Source organism: Magnolia sinica, chromosome 14 (assembly GCF_029962835.1).
Source record: "Magnolia sinica isolate HGM2019 chromosome 14, MsV1, whole genome shotgun sequence".
Taxonomy (NCBI): Eukaryota; Viridiplantae; Streptophyta; class Magnoliopsida; order Magnoliales; family Magnoliaceae; genus Magnolia; species Magnolia sinica.
The window spans coordinates 75,399,364-75,424,321 of record NC_080586.1 but is presented as its reverse complement, the minus strand read 5'-3'; the positions used below and the strand labels follow the sequence as shown (position 1 = coordinate 75,424,321).

At 39.9% G+C, this 24,958-nt stretch overlaps 1 protein-coding gene and 1 pseudogene across 1 annotated transcript; both read left to right on the top strand.

Annotated features, from left to right (window-relative positions):
- Positions 1-351: 351 nt before the first annotated feature.
- Positions 352-24,449, top strand: LOC131225022 (uncharacterized; annotated as a pseudogene).
- On the top strand, positions 21,711-22,331 carry LOC131226238 (large ribosomal subunit protein uL22y-like). Its single transcript, XM_058222020.1, has one exon. The coding sequence runs from the start codon at positions 21,763-21,765 to the stop codon at positions 22,312-22,314; it is 552 nt and encodes a 183-aa protein (XP_058078003.1). The 5' UTR covers positions 21,711-21,762; the 3' UTR covers positions 22,315-22,331.
- Positions 24,450-24,958: the final 509 nt, after the last annotated feature.

The window sequence follows — 24,958 nt, the reverse complement described above, 5'->3', positions numbered from 1 at the left end:
AGCCATTCATTAAGTTAGGTTAGCCATAAAAACACCCTGGCACTTTAATTACGCTAATCCACTAAGATAGACAACAACACATGTGTGATGAAATCACGCGGCCTTTATTCAATGTAGACATGTGGCCCACCTCATGAATTAACCACCTACCCTTTGGAATGGACACGTTCACATTAGCCACCTCACTTGGTACATGGCTCGGATGTCACACAAGTACGTTGAGTTCACACGTGTCCTGAAATTCACTACCCCAATCTGTCCTCTCACTCATCACTTACCATTTCAAATGATTTTTACATTATAAAGCAATGAAGGCTTCCCATCATTTACTAGGAATTCCAAACCACCTTCTCTTCCTCTTTTTTCAGGTCATTGGGAGGGGGAAAAAAAAATAAAAATGAATAATCCAAGGAATTCCATCTTGTTGTTCGCTTTCCTTTCCATCCTTCCCTTTCATTCACGCACAACAACATCACAAGAAGTTGGTAAGTGATAGTCTAAGAGTGTGTTTGGTTGCACCACACATCATGATATTTTATGATCAATCAGTCTAATTTGGTGAAAAATATCATGATATTTGGTGCAACCAAACATATACTAAACCAAAAAAATTTCTCTAGGATTATTCTTCTTATACCTGTTCTTATTATTTTTCTTCTAATTTTCTTATTGTTCTACGTGTTTGTTTGAGTTCTAATCCTTTTGATATATGTCACAGAGGATGAGAGGGAGTTTAATTACCTTGAAGGGAGTGGACATGGACCTGAACATTGGGGAGAGTTAAATACAGAGTGGGAATTGTGTAAGAATGGCGATATGCAATCTCCCATAGATTTGTTGGATGAAAGGGTGCAAGTGGTGCCTGATTTAGGCAAACTGAAAAGGAGTTATAAACCCACAAATGCAATTCTAAAGAATAGGGGCCATGATATAATGGTAAGAGAAAATGTTCTTTTTTTCTTTTTTTCATATCCATTTGGTTGGATTTCTAATTTACCATTCACCCAACAAACATTTTTCATCCTATCATGTTTGCAAGACATCCAACCCATTTAAATGGTTGGTCCCACCATTAGGATCCCCTAAGGCTAAAATCAGCCCTGATTCACCCTTTAGGTGGGCTCACATGTAGTTTGATAAAGATGGCTTGTGTTAAATTGTTTTTTTTTTTGAAAGGTGGGTTATACAAGTTATTTAGAGGAGATTTATGATGAAACCCATTTGCAAAATGTGAGAGGACTTTTACTCAAAACACAAACAAATAAGAATCGATCCTTTGCATGAGATTAGCTAAAGATAGTGAATGTGATTGTATGTTAATATCTCGTATCTTTAAAAAAAAATACATGAGAGGAATCTGCCATTTGGGATACCACAAATCCTAATGTATGTGATTTATGAATGCAGTTGAAGTGGGTGGACAGTGCAGGATCCATTCACATCAATGGAACTCAATATTGGCTCCATCAATTTCATTGGCACTCACCTTCTGAGCATACAATCCAGGGTAGGAGGTGAGACTCTCTCTCTCTCTCTCTCTCTCTCTCTCTCTCTCTCTCTCACACACACACACACACACACACACACACACCAGTAGTTCTTAAGAAATTCATCCCGACCAAGAAGTCCATTTGTCTCGCTCGGGACTCAGGACGCATATGGGTCTCATGTGGGCTTGTGAATTGTAGATGCTGCTTTAGTTTTGGGCATAATTTTACATGCTGTGCTCAACAGAGTTTTGGAACGGCCTATTTTTGGTTGTTGTTCAGAAAATGTTGACACAAACCTGATGAATGGATTGGATGTTTTGAAAAAATCATGATGGGAACCCTACATCAAATTGTAGGTCAAGATCAACCTATAAATCTTTGTCGTGGATCCAGTCTCTCCATCTACAGTACAAATCGCAGTTAGACATGTCAATGAAGAGGAGCATAGCCTCCACATAAAAATGGTTGGACCATCACATCTATCCAATTATTGGCTATCAAATGGATGGTTAAAGTAAGATAATCAGTGTTCTAAATGCTTGAATGGAATTACTGTGTTATCGGCCATCAGGAAAGTGACCCACAGTTAGAATGGTTCAGATTTCCCTTCATGTATGGCATAATATTTACTGTGGATGATGATGATGATAATAATAATAATAATAATAATAATAACAAAAAAAAAGAGTCACAACATTTCTAATAGATATTGGTGGTGAGCTGTCACCCTAGTGTAGTCCCTTTCAATAAAGATGTTTGCCTTAAGACGCTGATGGATGCACAGCTGATGGCAGCTGTCTCAAAATTCTTAGCCTAAACTTTCAATGAATGGCTCATAAGAAAACAGCCAGAGAAAGATTCATATGATCAGTTAAAAATAATTAAAACGTTGAAATACTTTTAATATTTTTTTGGTTTGGCATCTGCAATAAAGCCCATCATATTAATGGTTTTGATGGTAGGTACATGACCCAGATCTAGCAGACCTAGGCCCTCCATGTCCTGACAACAGTATATTGATGCACAGCAGAAAACCTCTTTAATGAAAGAATGTAGCCTTTTTACTGTGTCTCTGTCAGTCAAACTTACTGTGCAAGAAAAGACAACTAAAGGGTTTCGTGTGATGATAACAGGTATGACTTAGAGATGCACATGGTTCACGAGAGCTCGGATGGAAAGATCGCTGTTATTGGAATTATGTATAAAATTGGTCGGCCGGACACCTTTCTCTCAGAGGTATATGACTATAAAGGATGCATGCAAATAGTCCTTTCTTCTGTTCAGCCCAACAAAAAGTACTGATATGGAACATCAATCATGTAGGGTTCACTTTTGATTGCCCATCCTTTTAAAATCACTTTGATCAGATGCTCCTAACCATTGGATAGCAAAAAAAAAAAAAACCGATTCGGCTAGTTGGTTAAGTAATGGACAGTTCATATTGATTTTAGAGAGGTCTAAGCATTGATGTTGATGGTTTATCATGTAGGCTTATAGTTGATTGCTCATACCCTCAAATCACATTGGTCAGATGATTCTACCTCTGAAAATAGATTTTTGGGAAATGAATGGTCTAGATTGGATAAGTATTGATATGAATTGTCCATTATGTGAGACCACCTTTGATTGCCCTCCCTTTTCAAATCACTTTGATAAGATGATCTTAATCATCTTATTAGTAGTTTGGTAAAATAGATCATAATCGACAATGGGTATAGTATTGAGGTCGAAGCATTGATATATGGCCTTTTAAGGGTCGCTTGGGTTTTTTCTTTTTTTTCTTCCTCATTGTTGATGTATGGCGCTTATTTTGAGCTCATATGATAGGCAGATCGTTGCCTTTTTACTGGGTACCGGCCAAAATTTTTGTAATGTGATTTTAGGAGTAACAAAGCTATTCGTGTTTGGTTTAGGCATTGATGTGCACCATCCATCATGTGGGATCCACCTTTAATTAATTGCTGATCCCCTCTTAAATCACCTTGATGGGATAAGCCTAACCATTAGGTTAGTATTTAAGGAAATGGATTGTGCATATTGAGTATACTTGAGAGGTCTAAGTATTGATGTAGATTGTCCATCATGTGGGGCCTACCCTTGATTGCCCATCCTCTTAGATCACTTTTATCTGATATCCTAACTATCCAGTAAGTGGTTTGATGAATTGGACTGTCCAAACTGAGTATATGTTAGAAAGGTGCAAGCTTTTTTTGTTGACCATTCGTCCCATCACATGGGGCCTCCAATTGTTGAAAACACAATGATTAAATGAGCCGAACGCTAAATTAAGTGGGTTGGGAAATGGACAGTCCATATTAAATATACTAGACAGGTCTAAACATTGACACGGACCCTCCATCTTATAGGGCCCACCTTGATTTCCTATTCTCCCAATGGAATGAAATAACCATCCAATATAGTGACTTGAGAAATGGACTGTCCATATTGGGAATATAAAAAAGTGTTTTGTCATTGGTTGGAATGTGAAAATGTTATGAACCATTTACATATGTGAATGGATCGGTGTGAAAACGTTTACTTGTCAAATAAGTACAAATACCTTTTTTTTCTTTTGGGGGGGGGAGGGTGGTTTAGCTAGCTTGTTAGTACACACCCATGTTAGTACACACACTCTATGTTAGCCACCTCCACTAAGGATAGATACCAAGACCTCAAGTGTTGAAACGAGGTATCTCCACTTAGTCTGCCAGTTGAGCTATGGATCTGGGTGTAAATACCTATGTAAATGAAGTGGACAAATACCCATGTAAATGATGTGGAAACATAGGTGCCCTGGAGTCTCTAAGTCAACTAATCGGGCTGACCAGAGAATCGAGTTCCCTTTTTTGAAAATTTGAAATATGATTTACGAAGGTCTATAAAAAGTCTCTCTCTCTTTCTCTCATGCTTTTTGAATTATTATTTCAGCTGATGAAACATATAGAAGCAATTGCTGACACCCATGAAGGAGAGAGACAAGTAGGTGTGATTGACCCGAGGCATCTGAAGATAGGGAGTACAATGTATCACAGATACATTGGCTCTCTCACCGTTCCACCCTGCACTCAAGGAGTCCTCTGGACGATTATCAAGAAGGTCTGCTCTTTAGACCCTATGCCAGGTTTTTTTTAGACACACTTATGAGAGATCCAGGCCATTCATCAGGTAACGAACATTGTGAACATATGCCCTGACAAAGAAAATGAGAAAAAAAAAAAAAAAAGTGGTTAGAAACATGTCCAATAGTCTAAATTCAATGTGCATGTGTGACTCATTTGCTTAATGTACTTCCCTCACTTTTCTTATATATGGCATTGTACAGCAAGTAGTACCTAATGAATGGCCTAGATTGATAACACCTATCCCATCTGATGGTGTTAATGAGACCTGTGAGGCAGCCCCCCACAGTCTGTCAAAACCCATATCAGTCAGTATTTTTATTTTTATTTTTTATTTTTTCCTTTTCTGCTTTTGACATGTTTTTAATTTCATTCATGCTCATGACTGCAGATTAGGACTGTTTCCAGAGAACAAGTGAGATTACTAAGGAGGGCCGTTAATGATGTGAGTTACTGCTACTGATAATGCTAGATACCCCATGTTGCATGTAGCACAATGCCTAGAATGTCCCCATTGCATGCATGACTTTGTCTGATTTCACTTGTTTTTGTCAGGATTTTGAGAGGAATGCGAGACCCACACAAGCAATCAACAAACGTGCGATACACCTTTACCGACCAAGGCCCGATGACGTTCGTTCATGACCTACGTGGACAAGCATAGTTTTGGATTTGAGCTATTATGTATCCATCGATGTTCATGTCTAGATACACATACAAACGTTCATTATATTCATTAAAATTTTTACTGATAAATTGACTTTCTTCTTTTCTTCTTCTTCCTTTTTTTTTATTTTTTATTTTTTTTTTATTTTAATTATTATTTAAATTTTTAAAATTTTTTTTAATATAATTCTGTGGAGTGTTTATTAAGCATTTCCTAACCACTGAATAATTAATTGATAAAAAAGGTAAGGTTATGACCAAAATGAGTTGGTAGATAGAACCTTTTAATGGGATTTGTTACTTATATATATTGTCCATTAACCAGGTGTCATTGCTGATTCCATCAATGACATCAGCAGTCTGGATTATTCCACATGTTACCGTGTGTACGGTTAATTAAAGTGCCGTATCATTTTTAAAGTAGCGTGAACCATCGTAAAAGTGGGTGAAACGATGAAAAAGGGGAGCAGGATTGGCCACTCCCCCTGACACCAGCTCCGTGGCTGATGGTCGATGCTCTGTGGGCCCCACCATGATGTATGTGTTTCATCCATTCCGTTCATCCAATTTTACAGATTATTTTATTGCTTGATCCCAAAAATGAGAGGGATATAAATCTCAGGTGGACCACACCACATGAAAACAATAGTGATTGGATATCAACCATTAAAATCCTCCTAAGGCCCACTATACTGTTTATTTGACATCCAATCTGTTGATTAGGTCATATAGGTACAGTTGAAGAGAAAAAACAAAGATCAGCTTGATCCAAAACTTTTATGGCCCTCGGAATGTTTTTAATGGTCGATCCTCATTCAACACTGTTTCTTGTCACGTGGTCTACTTGAGATTTGGATATACCTCATTTTTAGACTAATATCGTAAAATGATATGTAAAACTAGATGGATGACAAGGATGAAACACATACATCATGGTGGGGCCCACATAGCACCGACCACCAACCATTGGCTGGTGTCACGGGGAGTAGCCAATCCGTTTCTTGAAAAAAGCATTGAATTGGATGTAGAACCGGTCACAAACCCTTTCATGTCCATCTTGGACATGAGAAAGTCCAATCGGAGGTGGAAGTGTTCAGGGCGGTCTGAACCCCGAAACAGGCATATCTCGCAAACTAGAATAAGTTATTTGACATACCATATATAATTTTGGAGTAGGAGAAGATACTTTAGCCTCTCAACCCCATTACGCCGGGTTGCCAACACCAAATTTGTGAGATTCCATTAGATCGATGGTTGAAAATTCTTTTTAATTTCATTTTTATTACTTATTGTAAGTTTTAATTCGAACATAACTCTTTATCCTTTTAACTTTAGGAGTTGTGCCCAACATGAAAAGGGCTTAGAAATTTAGGAGAACAATGTGGTTAGGCCAAATAGGACACTCAATATTTTTTACCAAAAGCATGAAGTCTAGTAGGAATCATGACCATCTATAAATAGTATGTTTGCTATTTATAGTAAGTTATGAATTTTAGGGAATTTGATTTTGAAACTTCTTCCTAATTTTCGTATCACTCTGTAAAGGATTGTAAATTCATTTTTATCATTTATCAATCAAAAATTGAATTTCTTAGAATTTATTTCTATTTTCTTTCCTCGTGGATTTGAGGAATTTCTATGAGGAGTCTAGAGAAGCTCCGTGAATTTGGAGTAGTTATCCCCTTGAGGAAGATGGTGATCGACCTCATCACATCCATCTCTGTGTTAAAATTGGTGTGCATCTTGCGTGGGTATGCACAAATTACATTGGGTTTGTGGAAGGGTTGATACCAAGGATGTGCTGTTGCTCAAGCGGATTTGACTTTGGGATAGACATGATGAGGTCGAGCACCGTCTTCCTCAAGGGATAGTTACTCCAAATACACGGAGCTTATTTATACCCCTCGGAGAGATTCCTCAAATCCATGAGAGATAGAAAATAGAAATAAATTCTAATAAAATTCAAAATAAACTTATTAATAAAAAAAAAATAAGTTTACAATCCCTTGAATAGTGATATGAACCCTAGGAAGAAGTTTTGAAATCAAACTACAACTAAATTCTCTAAAATCGTGACTTACTATAAATAGTAACTTACTATTTATAGACAGTCATGATTTCCACTAGACCTCTTGGTTTTCAGCCAAAAATAGTAAGCATCTTATTTGGCTTAACCATATTATTCTCTTAAATTTTCTAAGCACTTTTCATGTTGGACACAACTCCTAAAGCTCAATGAATCAAAAGTTATGATTGAACTAAAACTTATTATAAATAGTAAAAATGGAAATAAATTAGATTTTCGACTGTTAACCTGATGGAATCTTGCAAATTTGGCGTGGGCAACCTGTCATAGCAGGGTTGGGTGGCTAAAATAGCTTCTCCTATCCAAAATCATATATGGTACATCAAATACCTCATTACGGTTTGCGAGATACACCTGTTTTAATGTTCTCATCACAGTCCGATCACTTCCACCTCTGATCGAGCCTTCTTTGGTCCATCCACATGAAAGTGTCAATCATAGAAAACTACAAGGAGAGTAGGAAGATGTGCCAACGTCAATCATAGAAACCTGCAAGGAGAGCCAGAAGATTGACTTTAATGCAGTTCATTGAGCAGATGGTGACAAATGCCACCCACTCAAATATCAAGCACCAATTTTTCGTGAACATGGGCGGGTTTCTTCCAACGGAGGAGAGTTTTGGTTCATTGAAAGACCAGCATTTTATGATCTATCACAGGTCTATTGTATTGTTGGTTGTATCATAGAAGAATACAGACCATCAATCTTGTTAGCGTTTATGTCGATGGTTAATGTAGGACGTGGCACAGATACATTCCTAGCATGGTTAGACCAAAAGAAGGTGGACCATAAATTAATCATAACTTTTGATCTGGGTATCGTTACGGCGTACCTGACCAAGTATCAAGAACCGAAGCAGCACGAGAAGTCGATGATGAGTTCTTTTGAAGTGAAGGGGACTGATGTAGAGCAGGTCGCGGACACTTTCATGTCTAAGGAGGACCAAAGAAGGTCTGATCGGAGGCGGAAGTCACCAAGACCGTTAGAACCTTAAAATAGGCATATCTTGAAACTGGAATGAGTTACTCAATGTACCATATATGATTTTGGGTTAGGACGAGCTACTTTAGCCAACCAACCCAAATATGTAGGAGAATATATCCCTCTGAAAGGCTACGACCTCTTTCCGGAAGTGCAATGAGAGCATGAAAGCCTTATCCGAAACCCTAACAATGTCTACCTTTGAGGCGTTAAAAGGAGACGATCAAATAGCCTCAAGAAGATGAGATGCATCGAGTTCCGGATTCGGCATCTCCCCTATCAAGGCGTATGCTGGCTCTTTCCTCCTCCTATCAGTAATCATTTAGGCACCTAAAGAGAATGCTGTCGCGGCATGGTTGGAGCTGCAGCCCAACCAAAACACACTGCAACTACATAATTGTAAATCCTACTCTCAAGTCTCGCTTCAGAATCATCGGAGTGGGGTGAAGGCTGGAGACATCAGGAAAAACACTCATCAAGACCCGAAGATGGTTTATCCATCTTTTTGAAAGCCGGAAGTTGTCAATTAGCTTTCATGGCGTTGGCATCTAAATTTTTGGTTGTCACTCTCTCGTGAGCCTCATTCACAACTATTGTCCTGCTTCCCAGCTTGTAGTCATTCATCTTATTCATGGTCATACACGCACTGTCTAGAGAAAAGAATATGATAAATGCAAAACCCCTTGGTCTGCCTGAGATGTGGAAGGTAGGGATGTGAATGTTTTCTATTTCGATGAATTGGCTCATTTGGGAGGTGGCAAATTTGGCTTAATCTATCAATCGACAGGCGGATCAGCCTGTGGTTTAGCCTGGGCAGTCGGGCCTCTAGATGGCTTGACCTTAGGGGTTTAGCCCCAATATTTGTTCTTTGGGAGATATGGTTGGATTGTAATGCAGCTCGATATGAAGGCATCCCCTTCAGCACAACTCGTGTTACTACAAAGATTCCTTCATAGCTATACAAAGTGGGGAGTGGTATGCTGATATTGAATAGAAACTCATTGCTAGAATCGACAAGGCTAAAGACCTTAGGCCTATCGATCATCTGCTCTACAACAAAGGAACCTGTGAAGATTATCAAATGGATGAGACTGACCTTGGGCAGATTGAAGTTAAATGTGGATGGTTCCTCGAAAGGAAATCCAAGCTTAGGTGGTGGTGGAGGAGTTTGTAAGGGCCACTGTGATGCCCTGAATTTCAGGGGTCGAGTAGGAACTCGGCTCCCAAATTTTCGAGTGCTACGTGTGCCCTAATGGGCCTCAAATGCATATGAACATTAGGTATTCTATGGGTAATGGGGAATTAAACCAAGCATAACTTAAAATGTAAACCATTTAGAAAGTTCAAGTGTTACTAATAAAATAAAATATCCAACATTAATCCAAATATCCAAAATGTCATCTATCAGGGACGCAGTCCCTTCCTCACATCACTCTCCAAAAAGATTAGGGCCCTGACCCAACCCCGCAGTCATCCACCGAACTAGTAAGGTCCGTCAAAAGTCTAGAAGTATGTCCGCTCCTCTTTCTCGTTCACACCGACATCTTATAGCGCGTCCCACTCCAGTGTTCCTGCATCTATGCCAGATTCTGGCTGGTGTTTTAGAACACCATCCCAAAGTAGGAGTGAGTAGCTAACTCAGTAGTACCATTAGTGATAGGTTACATAAATTATCATGCATAAGAGTAAATTTAGTGAACAACATATGTCATAGAATCCTAGGTACTCTTAGTTAATGCAATGCATGGTTTAATGAGATGATGCATGCCCCTCACCACCAACACTCCCTCAAGCGACAACGTCTATTGATCGTAATGACCAACACTCCCTCAGTGAGACCTCGACTGCTGAATCGCCACAATAAATAATGCAATGACATGTAAATGTTAATCATGTTGATTATTTAGGTTCATTCATCAAGTAGGTTGGGAAAACCGGAATACCTTGTCAAAAACATTGCCCTAATCTGATCGCGCGGCTCGATGGCCGTGGTCATATGACTCTCGCGATCCTTAGCCCTCATGGGTTCGTCAATCCCATAGTTTTTAAGATCAGACGAAAGTAGTTGGGACTTTAAGTCCTACTCGCGGTCAGTATGAGGAGGTTGTCACCCCAGCGTAGGCCGACAGTACGAGCACAGTGTCCTATACTACCATCCCTATCTCACGAGTCATGGTGCTCACTGGTCACTATGGCGAGGCTCGTCACCCCAGCGCAGGCCGACAACATGGGTATAGTGTCCCATACCACCATCCCCGGCTCATGAGTCTGGTGGGTTGTAAATTATAATTAATAATGGGCGCAAGGGTCTCAGGGTACCTCGGGTTCATACAGGCATGTACAACCATGGTTAACATACAAGGATGACTAATTTATGAGCTAATATGCCCATACTAACTGAACCATAGACTGAACAGCCTGAGAACGGCGTCTCGTGTAGTCCAATTACAGCCGACAATTTATGGTTTAACTAGTCGGGCCAGACTTACCCGTGGGCAGATCTAATGAAGATTGCCCAGATAATTCCAATTGATCAGCCAATCCATGAGGGGACATGTTCATAGAAAGATAACATATATTCAATAAATTCAGGAATAATTTTGCAAATGACAAGCATAATTCAACATTCTAGGCATATGGACAGTAATATACCAATCTCCACCAAACCATGAGGATCATGTTCAACATATTCCAACAGTTTAACAAGATGGACAGTCATACACCCATTCACAACAATTAAATTTCACATATACCGGCATGAATCATATAATTCAGCGATGTAGCGGGAATCAAGTGCAACTAATTCAACAATTCAATAATTTGACAACGATTCACTCCTTCTATGCCTACCATATTTTACATGCAATAAGGTTCAACAATAGTTCAACGACATTTAGGAAAATTAAATGCTTACACCCTAATCAAACATGTAAGCCAATATTCCATACATTCGGGGGAGTTCGGGGCCTAAACCCCTTCCCACAATTTTTGGGAAATCCTAAGTCTATAGTCTAAATCAAGCAGTCCCAAAATCCAGCAACATACAAGATAATACACTATACACATTTACTACAATGTACATTAGGCATGATAATCGGCCACCTAAAGGTAATGGTCCAAAACTATTGTTGACCGGAAACCCTTGCAATCATCCTAAAGTCGCCGGGTCCGCAAACTCGACATGCCGAGGCTCTGCATTACATTGAGCTGTGGTAAGGTGCATGCATGTGGCTAGAGGCTAGAGAGGGATGGATTGGAGTCTGAATCTTACCTTGGACTAGATGGGGTTTGTTCCTACGGCGATCACGCCAGAATTCTCGGCAATATAGGGGCGTAGGTGCAGGGAATTTCAGTCCCCAAGCACCACAAGCACCACACACCACTCTCTCTCTCTCTCTCTCTCTCTCTCTCTCTCTCTCTCCTTTTTCTCTCTCTCCTCTCTCTTCCTCTCCCTCTCTCAGCTACTCAATTTTGTGGGAGTGAGAGAGGTTTAAGTATTAAATACCTTGAAATTAAATCATTTGGCCCTATGCGTCATTAATTACTTCTAACAACCTTGTGGGGCTCATATCTGGCTGTTGGGGCTGCCTTGATGGCCCGCTGGCCCATCTAATTTTTGGAACAAGTGCCCCATGGTCTAATGAAGGGCTAGGTAAAGTTCGATTGCAAACGGATGCAAGGTTTTATCACAATGGCTCGATTTGAGATCAACGGTCACAAATCCTCGATCAAGGGTCAGGTTTTGTGGGCAAGTGTAGGAAAATATTTTTGGGCGAGTGTAGGAAAATATTTCTAGCCTTCAGTATAAATTTAAAAGAGATCTGACTGCTGAAATGCCTAGATTTATTGACTCAAGTAACGGGGCCAATTGATTTAAAATTCCAGCTATTTATTCCCAAGTGGGGCGACTTGCTGTTTTCAGGTATCGACTGGACTGCACGATTTGTCCATATCTAGGCATCGACCGAGCCTGACATTCGCGTTGGACCACAAGCCCAGTGAGGCCCCTGGCCTCCCCAAGTTTCAGAAATTTTTGTCCTACCTCGGGCGGTGCACGACTCGTACAGGCAGCATCCAAGTACTATTGGACTAACTGGCTCTATGGCTCGAGCTCTGCCCGAATGTAATTGGATTGTATCATAATAGAGGCTCAATTTGGATTAATTTACCAGTAATATATCCGCACGTGCGATTAATTCATACGGTCTTACGCCAATTCGCACGTGGGCACCTCAGGACACTGTTACGATTTGGGCCGGGTGTTATAGCAATCAAGGCCACATTATTTTTGCATTTCACAATATATACGCGCAAACCTCCAACACTATAGTTGAAGTAAGGGCCATGTTGGATGGTATTTTAATTTGTAGCGAAATGGGTTTATACAACATTATAATAGAAACCGATTCGCGCATCATAGCAGGGGTTGTCTCTTCTGGTTCTAATAATCGCCCCTGGAACATTTGGCAGTATGTGGGTCCTATTCTTGAGAAGCGACAGCTCCTTCGCCTTTCTTTTGCCCACACTTTGCGGGAGGGTAAATCAGTGGCTAATGCTTTAGCCAAGAGGGCTAGTTACGGATGCCCCAATAAGATTTATTCTAATAACTTAGACTTTCCACAAGAAATTCAGGGCCTCTTGACCATGGATAGAGTAGGATTTAGGTCTCTTCATCGATCTAGAAAATCAAAAAGGGAAATTGGATAAGTCAGCTTCTGGGGCAGCTTACATATCCAGCATTGCTGCATTCCTTGGCTTGCTCCAAGCACCATCTGGTCTTCCAGTCTTCTAACTGCATGAGAATCTCCCTATATTCACTCGTTTATGGGGTAGCTTGCATATCTAACATTACTGCTTTCCGTGGCTTGCTTCAAGCTTCCTCTGTTCTTCCAGATTTCAGACTGCGTGAGTTATTATTATATTTTTTTTGGCTTTTTTTTTTCCACATGTTTTGTTTTTTTGATTAGCCAATATGATAGTTGAGGCCCAATGTTTTGTGTGGAGCTCACCTGAAATCTAGCTTGTACATCGTTTGTTCATATTATCAGATATTCAGGGGCATGACCCTCCTTTTGAAAAACAAAAGGTAGTGAAAATGGATATTACCCCCGAAGAGGCTGGTTGTGAAATCGTGGTGGTGATTTCGAGCTTGTTTCCATCCTCCGTGGAGGTAAGGATCAACCTCTATTCTATCTCTTCGGTCGTTGAGATTCACAACTATGTCCGTAGGCTCTTCTGATCCCATCCCTCGTTACTGATGATGTCTTTGCTAATCATGATCTACGGCTGAGATCGCCTTAATCATATGAGCATGCACGATTAATTGATTATAGCATTTGGTTTTCCAAGCACTAGATCCAACACTCGTGCAATCAAAGTACTATATGGTATACTGCTCCCCTTTGGATCTGACTACTTGGACAGTCCACTTGATTGATCTAGACCGTGTATTAAGTCCACAACACATTTTGTGAGATACTATACAACTTTAATAAGATGATCTTATCCATCCTTGATTCTCCATGGTCAGGATTCTCAATATATATATATATATATATATATATATATAAGTAGTCCTTTAGAATCATAAGCAATCTGTGATGATCTGCAACAAATATATTGATCAAATTGTTGATTGGACCTATTTTTATGTAAATGATCTTAACCATTCATATTAGGCCTCTCAACCTTTCTTGGAACATCTTGGAACATCTGGTACAAGGTGGTAGGTGGGAGCAACCTTTCTTCTTGGAACATCTGGTACAAGTTGGGAGCAATCCAGCAATTTTGTAGGCCCCTCAACCTTTCTTTCAGACACATCTTCCGAGAAGGAAACTTAGTGGCAGATGCTTTGGCTACACTGGCTAGCGAAGGAAGTCCAAATAGAATGTATGTTTCCAGGCCCGCCCTTCCGAAGTTGGTTCGGGGCGCTCTAGCCATGGATTGTGCTGGGCTGGGGACCATTAGGAACACCTAATGGAGCGTCCTTGCAGCTTTGACTTGAGCTCGCTTGGCGTCTTTGGTTTTCATTTATCGGTTAGCTCGGGGGGTTTTTTTTTTGTGCAGTTAGGTTCATATGATAGGAGTTGTCCTCTCCCTTTTTGTTGGGACACTTCTGAAAGGCTGTAAATTTCCAAGATTTATGGAAAAAAAAAAAAAAAAAACAGCCATATTAGAGGCCGGTAATTAGTTTGCTATGTGACACAGGGGAGGACGTGAGGTCAAGCACCGTCTTCCTCATGGGGATAACTACTCCGAATCCATGGAGCTTCTCTGGACTCCTCATAGAGACTCCTCGAATCCACGAGGAAAAGAACAAGAAAATAGAAGATAAATTCTATAAAATTTGAAATTGATTGATGAATGAAATAAACGAGTTCACAATCCTTTAAATAAGGATACCAAGCAATGTGAGAGAAATCAGAAGCAAAGTATAACTAAAACTCATAAAATTCACAACTTACTATAAATAGTAAACTTATTATTTATAGATGGTCGTAATGTCTACTAGTGTGCAAGGTTTTCAGCCAAAAATAGAAAGTGTCCCATTTGGCTTCACCAAACTGTTCTCCTAATTATTCTAAGCACTTTTTGCGTTGGGTGCAACTCTTAAAGCCCAATGGATAAAGAGTTATAATCAAACTAAAACTTACTATTTATACTAAAAACGGAATTAAAATAGGGAAAACACCATCGATTTGGCAGTATTTTGCAAATCCGGCTTGTGCAACCCGGCATAGCAGGGTTGGGTGGCTAAAGTAGCTCGTTCTACCTCAAAATCATATATTTTACGCCCGATAAGTTATTCCAGATTGTGAGATACGCCCGATTTAAGGTTTGATGGTCCAGATCACTTCTGTCGTTGACCCAGCCTTTTCTGATCCATCTTGGCCATGAAACTGTCCGTGACCCGCTCTACATATCATCATGATTGTAGATTGATCCAATATGTGAATGGTCTCCCATGAAATCTGTGTTGAGCATAGTGGGCAGTCTTCGGTCAATCGATTGAATTGCCTGAGTGTCCTAATGAAACTAGGAGAATTATATAACTTATATTGCTGTGAGAGCACCCCAGCATTTCCCTCCTATGCAGACTATCCATCTTCGATTGTACTTTTCAGGCCATTCATCAGAGAGCAGTTGCAAGAATCAGACGGTCTTAGAAATATATGGCCTGTACCGTACAGGGAGATGTACAAGGTTGCTTGAGCGATTGAATTGCCTGGGTGTCCTAATGAAACTAGGAGAATTATATGACTTACATTGCTGTGAGAGCACCCCCGCATTTCCCTCCTATGCAGACTATCCATCTTTGATTGTACTTTTCAGGCCATTCATCAGAGAGCAGTTGCAAGAATCAGACGGTCTTAGAAATATATGGCCTGTACCGTACAGGGAGATGTACAAGATTGTTTTTCTTTTCAAGCATTCAGATCCCAACAGCTTCCTTGCCAGACGTGAATTGGCTGTCTGAGACCCTGACCACACTCGAATTTAATGTTATTACGATGTCATGAGGTGGCCCACAGTCAAGATCAGGCAACAGAAAAATATGATCATTCTAGATTTTGATTTTAGATTTTGAACGAGGATGAACAGTCAGATCGTGACACGTTGTGTGATGGTGGTGGGTGGGCCACAGTCAATCACAGGAAACTGCTAGGAGAGCGGGAAGATGGGCCAATGTCAATCACAGGAAACTGAGAGGAGATTGGGCAGTTGGTGACAAGTGTCACCCACTAAAAGACATCAAACACCAATTTTTCGTGGACGTTGGCGGGTTTCTTCGAAGGGAGGAGAGTTCTGGTTCATTGAAGGACGGACATTTTTTTATCTGTCGCAGGTCAGTTGTGTTGTTGGTTGTATCATAGAAGAATCCAGACCATCAATCCTGTTAGCGTTTATGTTGATGGTCATAGTAAGGGAAATAAATAATCTTATCTTCTGCTTTATAGTTACTTCGCATTTAAAAGCTCAACCATTGGAACTAAATGGCACCTGTCCGTTTAAAATTCGAAAATTGAAAACGAGCATAGCACGTTGGTATTGAGTTCTTCGAACAAGGACCACCTAGATGGATGGTTTAGATTTAGAAACCGTAGATGCCTATGTTTAGATGCAACGAACAAAACTGGAGTTGGTCTCGTTGGAATGGGCCTTGAAAACGGACGTGGATTGCGTCCTTCCCCCGCCTGTCTCCAGCTGGGAACGGGCAGTAGTTCAGTGGCCACCGTGATGTATGGGTCTTATCCACACCGTCCATCCATTTTTTTAGTATCATTTTAGTTTAAATACCAAACATTAGGCATATCCAAGGCTCAAGTGGACTACACAATGGGGATTAAACTCTCACCGTTGAAAACTTCTGGGGTCTACGGTAGTTTTGAATGGAGATGATATTTGTGTTTTATCTTCATCCAGGTCCATGTAACTTTACGAATAGGTTGGATGGCAAATAAACTTATAAAATGGTGGGCCCTAGAAAAGTTTCAACGGTGACAATCATTATCACCGCTGCTTGCCGTGGTGTGGTCCAATTGAGCCTTGGATCTGCCTCATTTTTTGTAATACGTCCTAAAATGATACATAAAAAAATGAACGTAAGATGTGAATAAGATCCATACATCAATTCAGCCACTCAAAGCTCCTGCCCGTTGCCCGGTGGGGAACGGATTGGCTACTCCCCCTGCCACCCGCTGATGGCTGGTGGTCGGTGCTATGTGGGCCCCACCATGATGTATGTGTTTCATCCATGCTGTCTATGTATTTTTCCAGATCATTTTATGATATAAGACCAAAAACGAGGTATATCCCAATCTAAAATGGACCACGTTACAGGAAAGTGTTGAATGAGCATCGACCATTAAAAACCTTTGGGGGCAATAATAGTTTTGGATCAAGCTGATTTTTTGTTTTTTACCTTCATCTGGCCTGTATGACCTAATCAACAGATTGGATGTCAAATAAACAGTACAGTGGGCCTTAGGAGGATTTTAATGGTGGATATCCAATCACTGTTGTTTTCCTAGGGTGTGGTCCACCTGAGATTTATATCCCTCTCATTTTTGGGGTCAAGCCCTAAAATGATCTGTAAAAATGGGTGAACCGAATGGATGAGACACATACATCATGGTGGGGCCCACAGAGTACTGACCACCAGCCACTGGGCTGGTGGCAAGGTGAGTAGCCAGTCCGTTTCCTTCCACGCCGGCCCTTATTAAGGCTGTACCTTGAGCCGAGTCAAGTCGAGATGGGCCAATGTCGTCTTGACTCGTCCATGCTATACTCGAGTTCAAGCTCAAGCTCGAGCTCAACATTGAAGCTTGGCTTGTTTGCCAAAACTTTCAAATCCAACGAGTGGCTTGAGTCAAGTCAAGTTTATCTCGAGTCGAGTCGAGTTTACCCTAGTACAGTAAGGGAAAGAAAAATGAAGGAATGGAAAAAGATAGGGTCGGGTAGAGCTTTTTAGTAAAAAATTTTAAGTTTTAACTTTAAAAAAAAAAAAAAAAAAAAAAATCTTATATATATATATATATATATATATAATATTATTAAAATCTATTAATCAAGCCGATCTCAAGGTCGAGCTTTGGGTCGAGCTAAGTTCAAGTCAAGTAGTATTGAAATACACCATTGTCGAATTTGACTAGAACTCAACTCAAGCTTTAGTAAACAAGCTTGACTCACCACGTGCGCATGAAATGCTCGAGCTGTCTAGGGTCCAAAAAGTTCCATATTTTAAATCGCCTCTGTCCATCAGGTGTGAAACATTATTTGAAATGCGACGAAAAATTAGAATCCAAATTAATTGCTCTTATGGGCCACACGATAGCTTTGTTTTTTATCCGGCCCCACACACAAAGCTATGCTCGGCATCCAATCCCTATTATTCCATGTGATGCGGCTTCTCTAAATTTTTGATGTAGATATTTTTTCTTTCATCTGAGCCAACTTCAAGCATAGAACGTACTCGACCGAGTAGATTTAACATTTACAGCATGATAGGCCCCACAGATATGGGTGTTCTACGCATTGCGTGAATTCACAGGTGTAACGGATGATTCCGGTCCCATACGTCACGTCCTACGCGTTAAATGTGGTGGCTTTGAAAACATTCCTCAACCAATCTCCGTCAGCAGTGGTTATCAGGTGCTGCCGCATGCAACTGGACCTTCGTGCCAACATCGTGTTGTATCACGAGAATTAAATGACATGAACATCAGATCCACAAATTCATTTCCTGGGCCACACCAAAAAAATAAATGAATGGCAGGTGATCTCAACTAGAATACAATTTTTGCCCACCTCATAGGTGAATCCTAGCCATTTGTTTGACTGGTGACCGTTTGAATATAAAACATGGTTGACTTGTATTAATCATTCATCTTATTCACACATAGGACTTGATATTCTTGAGAAAGTTCAGTATCTGGTTCTATATAAGCTATCATTCCCCCTCAAAATTTTCAAACAAAGAGAAACAGAAAAAGAAAATAAGAAGAAGCCCACTTGCTTTTTCTTTCTTTTTTATTTTGATTTTTGCTGAGTTTTTATAGAGAAATATGGAGAACACAAGCACCCATTTCATCTTCTTTTGTGCTTTCATTTTCTTACTTATCTTTCATTCAGCCCCAACAACATCACAAGAAGTTGGTAATGGATTTTCAGAACAACATAAAATCTATTGTTTTTATGTTTCTCTCTTTCATGTTTCTCTAATATATGGTCTTAACCTTCTTCTTCTTCTTCTTCTTCTTCTTTTTTTTCCTTTCATTTTATGGTGCAGAGGATGAGAGGGAATTTGATTATGTGAAAGGGAGTGGCAAGGGGCCTGAAAATTGGGGAGATATACATGAGGAGCGGGCAATGTGTGAGAATGGAGATCTGCAGTCTCCAATCGATTTATTGCATGAAAGAGTGCAAGTAGTGTCCCATTTAGGAAGATTAAGAAGGCATTACAAGCCATCCAATGACGCTCAAGAACAGGGAACATGATATAATGGTAATATTAGAATATAATTGTCTAACATTTGTTTTGGTTCTCCCATTGCATTTTCCTAGAGTCACCCTAATGAACATGTATCACGACATGTGAAGAAGGTCAGATGGTCCCAACCATCCATCTTGTCAGTGTTATTTCCATAGGCCATCGTAATAATACTAAATAATGATCATAACTATTGATTTATGGATCTTAATGTGGACGTTCAACTATTCTTGACAATGAAGAAATCATCCTTTCAACAATTTGCTAATTGTGGCCCATCTTACTAGCTCCCCGAAAATGGACACTTCAGCTGATTATTAGACCATCTCTTAGTGTGGCCTCAATGGGACCATATGATTATGCAGGAATGAGTTATGGCTTATGCAACATTAACTCTTTGTTTGCCATGATCTAACAAAACAGTTCTCTAAAAATCTCCAATATCAGGGAATATATATATTTTTTTAGAAGTTCATTAAATAGGGAATTAATGCGTGACATTTTGATACGTTAAAAGTTGTTATTTCTCGTTTAATTCTCAATACTTGTTATTGCTGGATGCAGTTGGAATGGGTAAATGGGGTGGGATCAATTTACGTCAATGGAATTAAATATGTATTACAACAGTGCCACTGGCACTCTCCTTCAGAGCACACCATCAATGGCAAGAGGTATGGTACTACCTGCATGTCTTATGACCTACATTTCGAGATAAGTACACTTGATATTTATCTTCTTTCATCTTATTCATGATGAATAATGGTTATTGTAGCTATGATCTAGAGGTGCACATGGTTCATGAGAGCTCCAACGGACAAATAGCCGGACTCATTTCTCTTAGAGGTAACTAATTATATATATGCCTCTTCTAAGGTCCTAATTCCTTACCATGCTTTGAACGTCTCTCGTGTGTTTGTTATTTTTTTTTCAGCTGATGGGACATATAAAATCCGTTGCGGATATGCATGAAATGGAGAGAAACGTGGGAGTGGTTAATCCAAAGCATTTAAAGATCGGAAGTAGGAAGTATTACAGATACATGGGATCTCTCACTACCCCTCCTTGCACACAAGGGGTGGTATGGACAATGGTTAATAAGGTATGTGTGCCTTAGAATGTTTGTATGGTCATTAACTTAGGTAACTTCAAATTGGACCTTTATACAGAGCCAAAAATGACATTTGTTACGGTGAACCTAACCATGCAAATAGCATTTTATGAAAACTAAGCTGCATCACTAATCAGTCAGGCTACACATATACCAAGGCATTAAACCTAAAAATATATTCCAGTGGTATATTTGCTACTTTTGAATTCGAACTTTTGACCTTTTGCTTTGATAACATGTCAAACAATCACTTGATCTAAGAGCTCGAGCCATTAGAAGAAAATGTATCAATGTATATCAAGGGACTTTAACGTAATGATCCTACATACATCAGATCATTTGAACATGCTAATTAGTTGATTTCAATGGCTCATTATGATAACAACAATTTCCACAGGCAACCATGTAAAAATGACACTAATTGGACAATGCAATCATTCATTGAACTGGGCATATTATTTATATTTATCCTTCTCTTTTTTTCTTTTTCTAACCCACTGGATTCATAGAATGATAGTTTAAAAAACTCGTGGATTGGCTCGAGGCAATCTCATCTATTAGGTTATGGTAACGACAAACTACATGGTGCCAAATTTCCAACAACTTTAAATGCATTAAGTCATATAAAGTTAATTACAAAAACATATGAAGTTGGTGGGCCCCCTGGCCCAACCAGTTTTCAAAAAAAGAAAAAAAGAAAAAAAAATTACAAAAACATCAAATTTAGTTGATTAAAGACTCAGACAAGTCTTCAAGTTGATTGAACCCAGCCGGGCATTGGGTCAAGTCCAGTTTTAGGGTTTTCAAATCATATATGGTTAGGATTGCGGTATTTTTTTATTTAATTTATTTATTTACAGACACCCGCACCACACACTCACACTCACACATACACCCACACCACATAGGCACTCAATCCCATGAGATCTCAGTATTGAAACAAAGTCTGTCTACCACTAATCTATGGAGTCAGACCCATGGTTACAATTGCCTAACTGGACCCATTTTAGATGTTATTGATTAGACAGTTAAGATTATTAGAGCGGGGTGATACACTCATGGTAGCAATTGAAATGTATGATAGACCTAATGAAAAATCTAGATCAATCAATCAGAACACCCAAGTGTCACATTGCAACTAAAAGCACTATCACTTAACCATGATCAAAGAGCATTGGAGTATTTCTCATATATATGTGTGCGCGCAGGCACACACATAACAGGGAAAAGGTACCAGTACCAGTGAAGCACAAATGTAGACACGCGCTCCTCGCCTCCATTTTAGCTGCAGCACCAAACCTCTCGCGGCAGCAGCAGTAGCCATGGTGAAGTATTCGAGGGAACCGGAGAATCCGACCAAGTCCTGCAAGGCCAGGGGATCGGATCTGAGGGTTCACTTCAAGAATACCAGGGAGACTGCCCATGCAATTAGAAAGTTGCCCCTAGTGAAGGCAAAAAGGTATCTCAAGGATGTAATCGCTCATAAACAAGCCATCCCCCTCCGGCGATTTTGTCGGGGTGTTAGCCGTACTGCCCAAGCAAAGAACCGCCATCCAAATGGGCAGGGCCGCTGGCCTGCAAAATCCGCAAAATTCATCCTGGACGTGCTCAAGAATGCTGAGAGCAACGCCGACATGAAAGGTTTGGATGTGGACACGCTGTTTGTTTCTCACGTCCAGGTGAACCAAGCCCAGAAGCAGAGGCGCCGAACCTACCGTGCTCATGGAAGGATTAACCCCTCTATGTCATCACCTTGTCATGTTGAGTTGATTTTGTCTGAGAAGGAAGAACCTGTCAAGAAGGAGCCTGATACTCAGTTGGCTCCAAGGAAACCCAAGAAAACTCAAGCTCTTCGCAATGGGGATTCGTCTTAAGTGGACCATAGGTAGAAGGCAGCTCTGAAATTTTTGAAAATTTCGACTTCAGTTTATGTTTTTCATCATTTCTATACTCATGCAATTGAGAACTTGGTAGTGTTTTGTTTGCCAGAAGTATTGATTTTCAACTCTTAAGGTGTTCTTTTAAAAAAAAAAAAAAATTTAAAAATAAAAAAATCTAAATAGTTATGTTAGAAAAAAATAAAAAATGTAGACACGTATATATAGGAAAAAAGGCATTAATACAAGTGACCTCGTGGGAGTTTCCTTCAAGGTCGAGTTTTCTGGGCCCCACCATGATATGTGTTAGACATCCAAACCATGCATTTGGTGGGTCTCCTCTAATTTATGGGATTTCCAAGAAACCAACCCTATCTGGAACTCATTTGTGCCGCACCATCTAAAACCATGTGAAATCATACCAAGAGCATTTAAAAGCACTTGATGAGACCCACCTGTATTTTGCAATCACCTGAATTTTGTGTGATCCGTCATTCAAGTGGGACACACAATGAATCGGCTGAATTTCTAAACCAATTCTCACTGAGCCCTATAAACAATTAAGAAGGTTTCAATGCGTGAGCATCTGTTCTCATCTGTTCTGTGGTGTGTCCCACCTAAGTCATGGATTATCCTGATTTTTAAGCCCATGATCCACCTTGGAAGGGTGCATCTGATTGATAGTGTAGATGTTTGACACACATCCTAGTGGAGCTATAGAGTTGAGTATTACATACAACCAAATCTAACATCCACTCCAAAACTGAGATGTCCCAAATTTAGTCAGATCTGAATTTTAGGTGGCCACAATATCTACAAGAGTATATAATCATGCCTAAAACTATTAAAAGGTCACGAGGCGGGGCATACCTGAGTTTTGGAATGGCATGATATTTTCCCGCTCCACAGGAAGATGGTGTCCAAACATTAGGGCGGGGCCCACTCATAAACCAACAACCGGTGTGTCCCCTCTACGTACTGTCTCCTATGTTGCGGCACACCTAAGTTACAGTTTTTTTAATAACTGGGCATAAAACCAGGAAATGCAAGTGATGACAACTTGGATGTCTGCGACGCACAGTGGGGCCCACAGAGGCCGATTCTACCACAGCTTACAGTAGGGTTTACTGTATTGGATCAAAACTCACACACACATGGGAAGTTTTATTATAAGTTTTTCACCCAAGTACCATGATTTTTAGGTGAGGAGTGTTTCCAAAGAGCAAATGAGGCTACTAAGGATGGCCGTTAACGATGTGAGTTTCTACAGTTTTTTTTTTCTTAGTAGCCAATGAGGCTACTAAGGATGGCCGTTAATGGATGTGAGTTTCTACAGTTGTTTCTGTTCTTGCTAATATGTATTGGCAAACACACAAGAATTCTTATATGGATGGTGGATGCATAGCTTATACAAAAAATAACAGTTGTTTGGTTGCTACAGTAGGCAGAAATAAATCCACTCAATGCAAATCCATTCTATTCATGCTTAAATACTTCATCACAAGCCCATTTAATTCATGATTGTAGCATCATTATATTTAATCATACATAGTTTTTAAAAATAAGGGAACGGCGGATATTGTTTCTCATAACACATTGAGTTGGAAATTCCAGTCCTGTTTCCTGTTTCCTTTCCAAGAACTACCTACAATATCCCTAGCAAACTGTTGTAGGATTTGCAGGAGGCTAGGAGTTGGGCTGCTATATCAAGTTTGATCCTAGCACCATCGGGCTGATCTTAGGCTTGTAACAGCCCCCCGGATTATACCAGACCTAGGTTTTGCAAAATTTTCTTTCAAGGCTTGAGTGAGCCTTGGAACATGCCTTCTTAAGATGTAAATGGATGGGCTTTGGGCTGAAATCAATGGCTCAACTATTAAACCGTCTATTTTGGAGTTTGACTTTTAGGCCGGTTAATGTTCATTTGGGCTAAGGCCTAACATTGGCTAGGCCCCAAACCAGAATTAGTGGGATTAAGAGTCGTGGATTGTGATACAGGGCTTATGCTGATGACTTTTAATTCCTTGTTGCAGAATGCAGAGATGAACGCAAGACCAACTCAACCAATTAACAAAAGGGAAATTCACCTCTACACTCCAAGGCTTGGTTATATTGATGACCTACATTCTTGACTTCAATGGGAAAAAGATTTATGAGTTAGATATGTAGTTTATCATCATAGGTTTAAACATCATATGTTCATTTTTTGGTATTTCAATAATAAAGATGGATTTTTATATCTCATTGTAAAAGTATTACATAGGTTTATGATGGCGTACATAGGTTTTTATTATTATTATTATTATTATTATTATTATTATTAGTACAATGAAGTGCAATTTTCATTCCAACAATGACTTTAAAACAGCCTAAATTCGGGCAGGCCCACCGTAAAAAAGGTTGTAGGCCCACCTATCATAACAACTAAGGAAACAAAACTAGCCTTCCCTCTAGCTGCCCAACCTTATTTTGTCTAAGAACAATAAACAGTCCACGAATGATAGGAGGCTCTCCTAGTGAACGGACCTGCCGGTCCACCTAACCATCACTTCCCAAACGTGCATGGCCATCCGCAATAGAATTAGCCTCCCTAGAGATGTGTGTGATGCAAACTTCCATTCTGCTCATGAGAGACTCGATC

Coding starts and splice junctions, on each gene's coding strand:
- LOC131226238 (XM_058222020.1), top strand. CDS start 21,763: ATGGTGAAGTATTCGAGGGAACCGGAGAATCCGACCAAGTCCTGCAAG.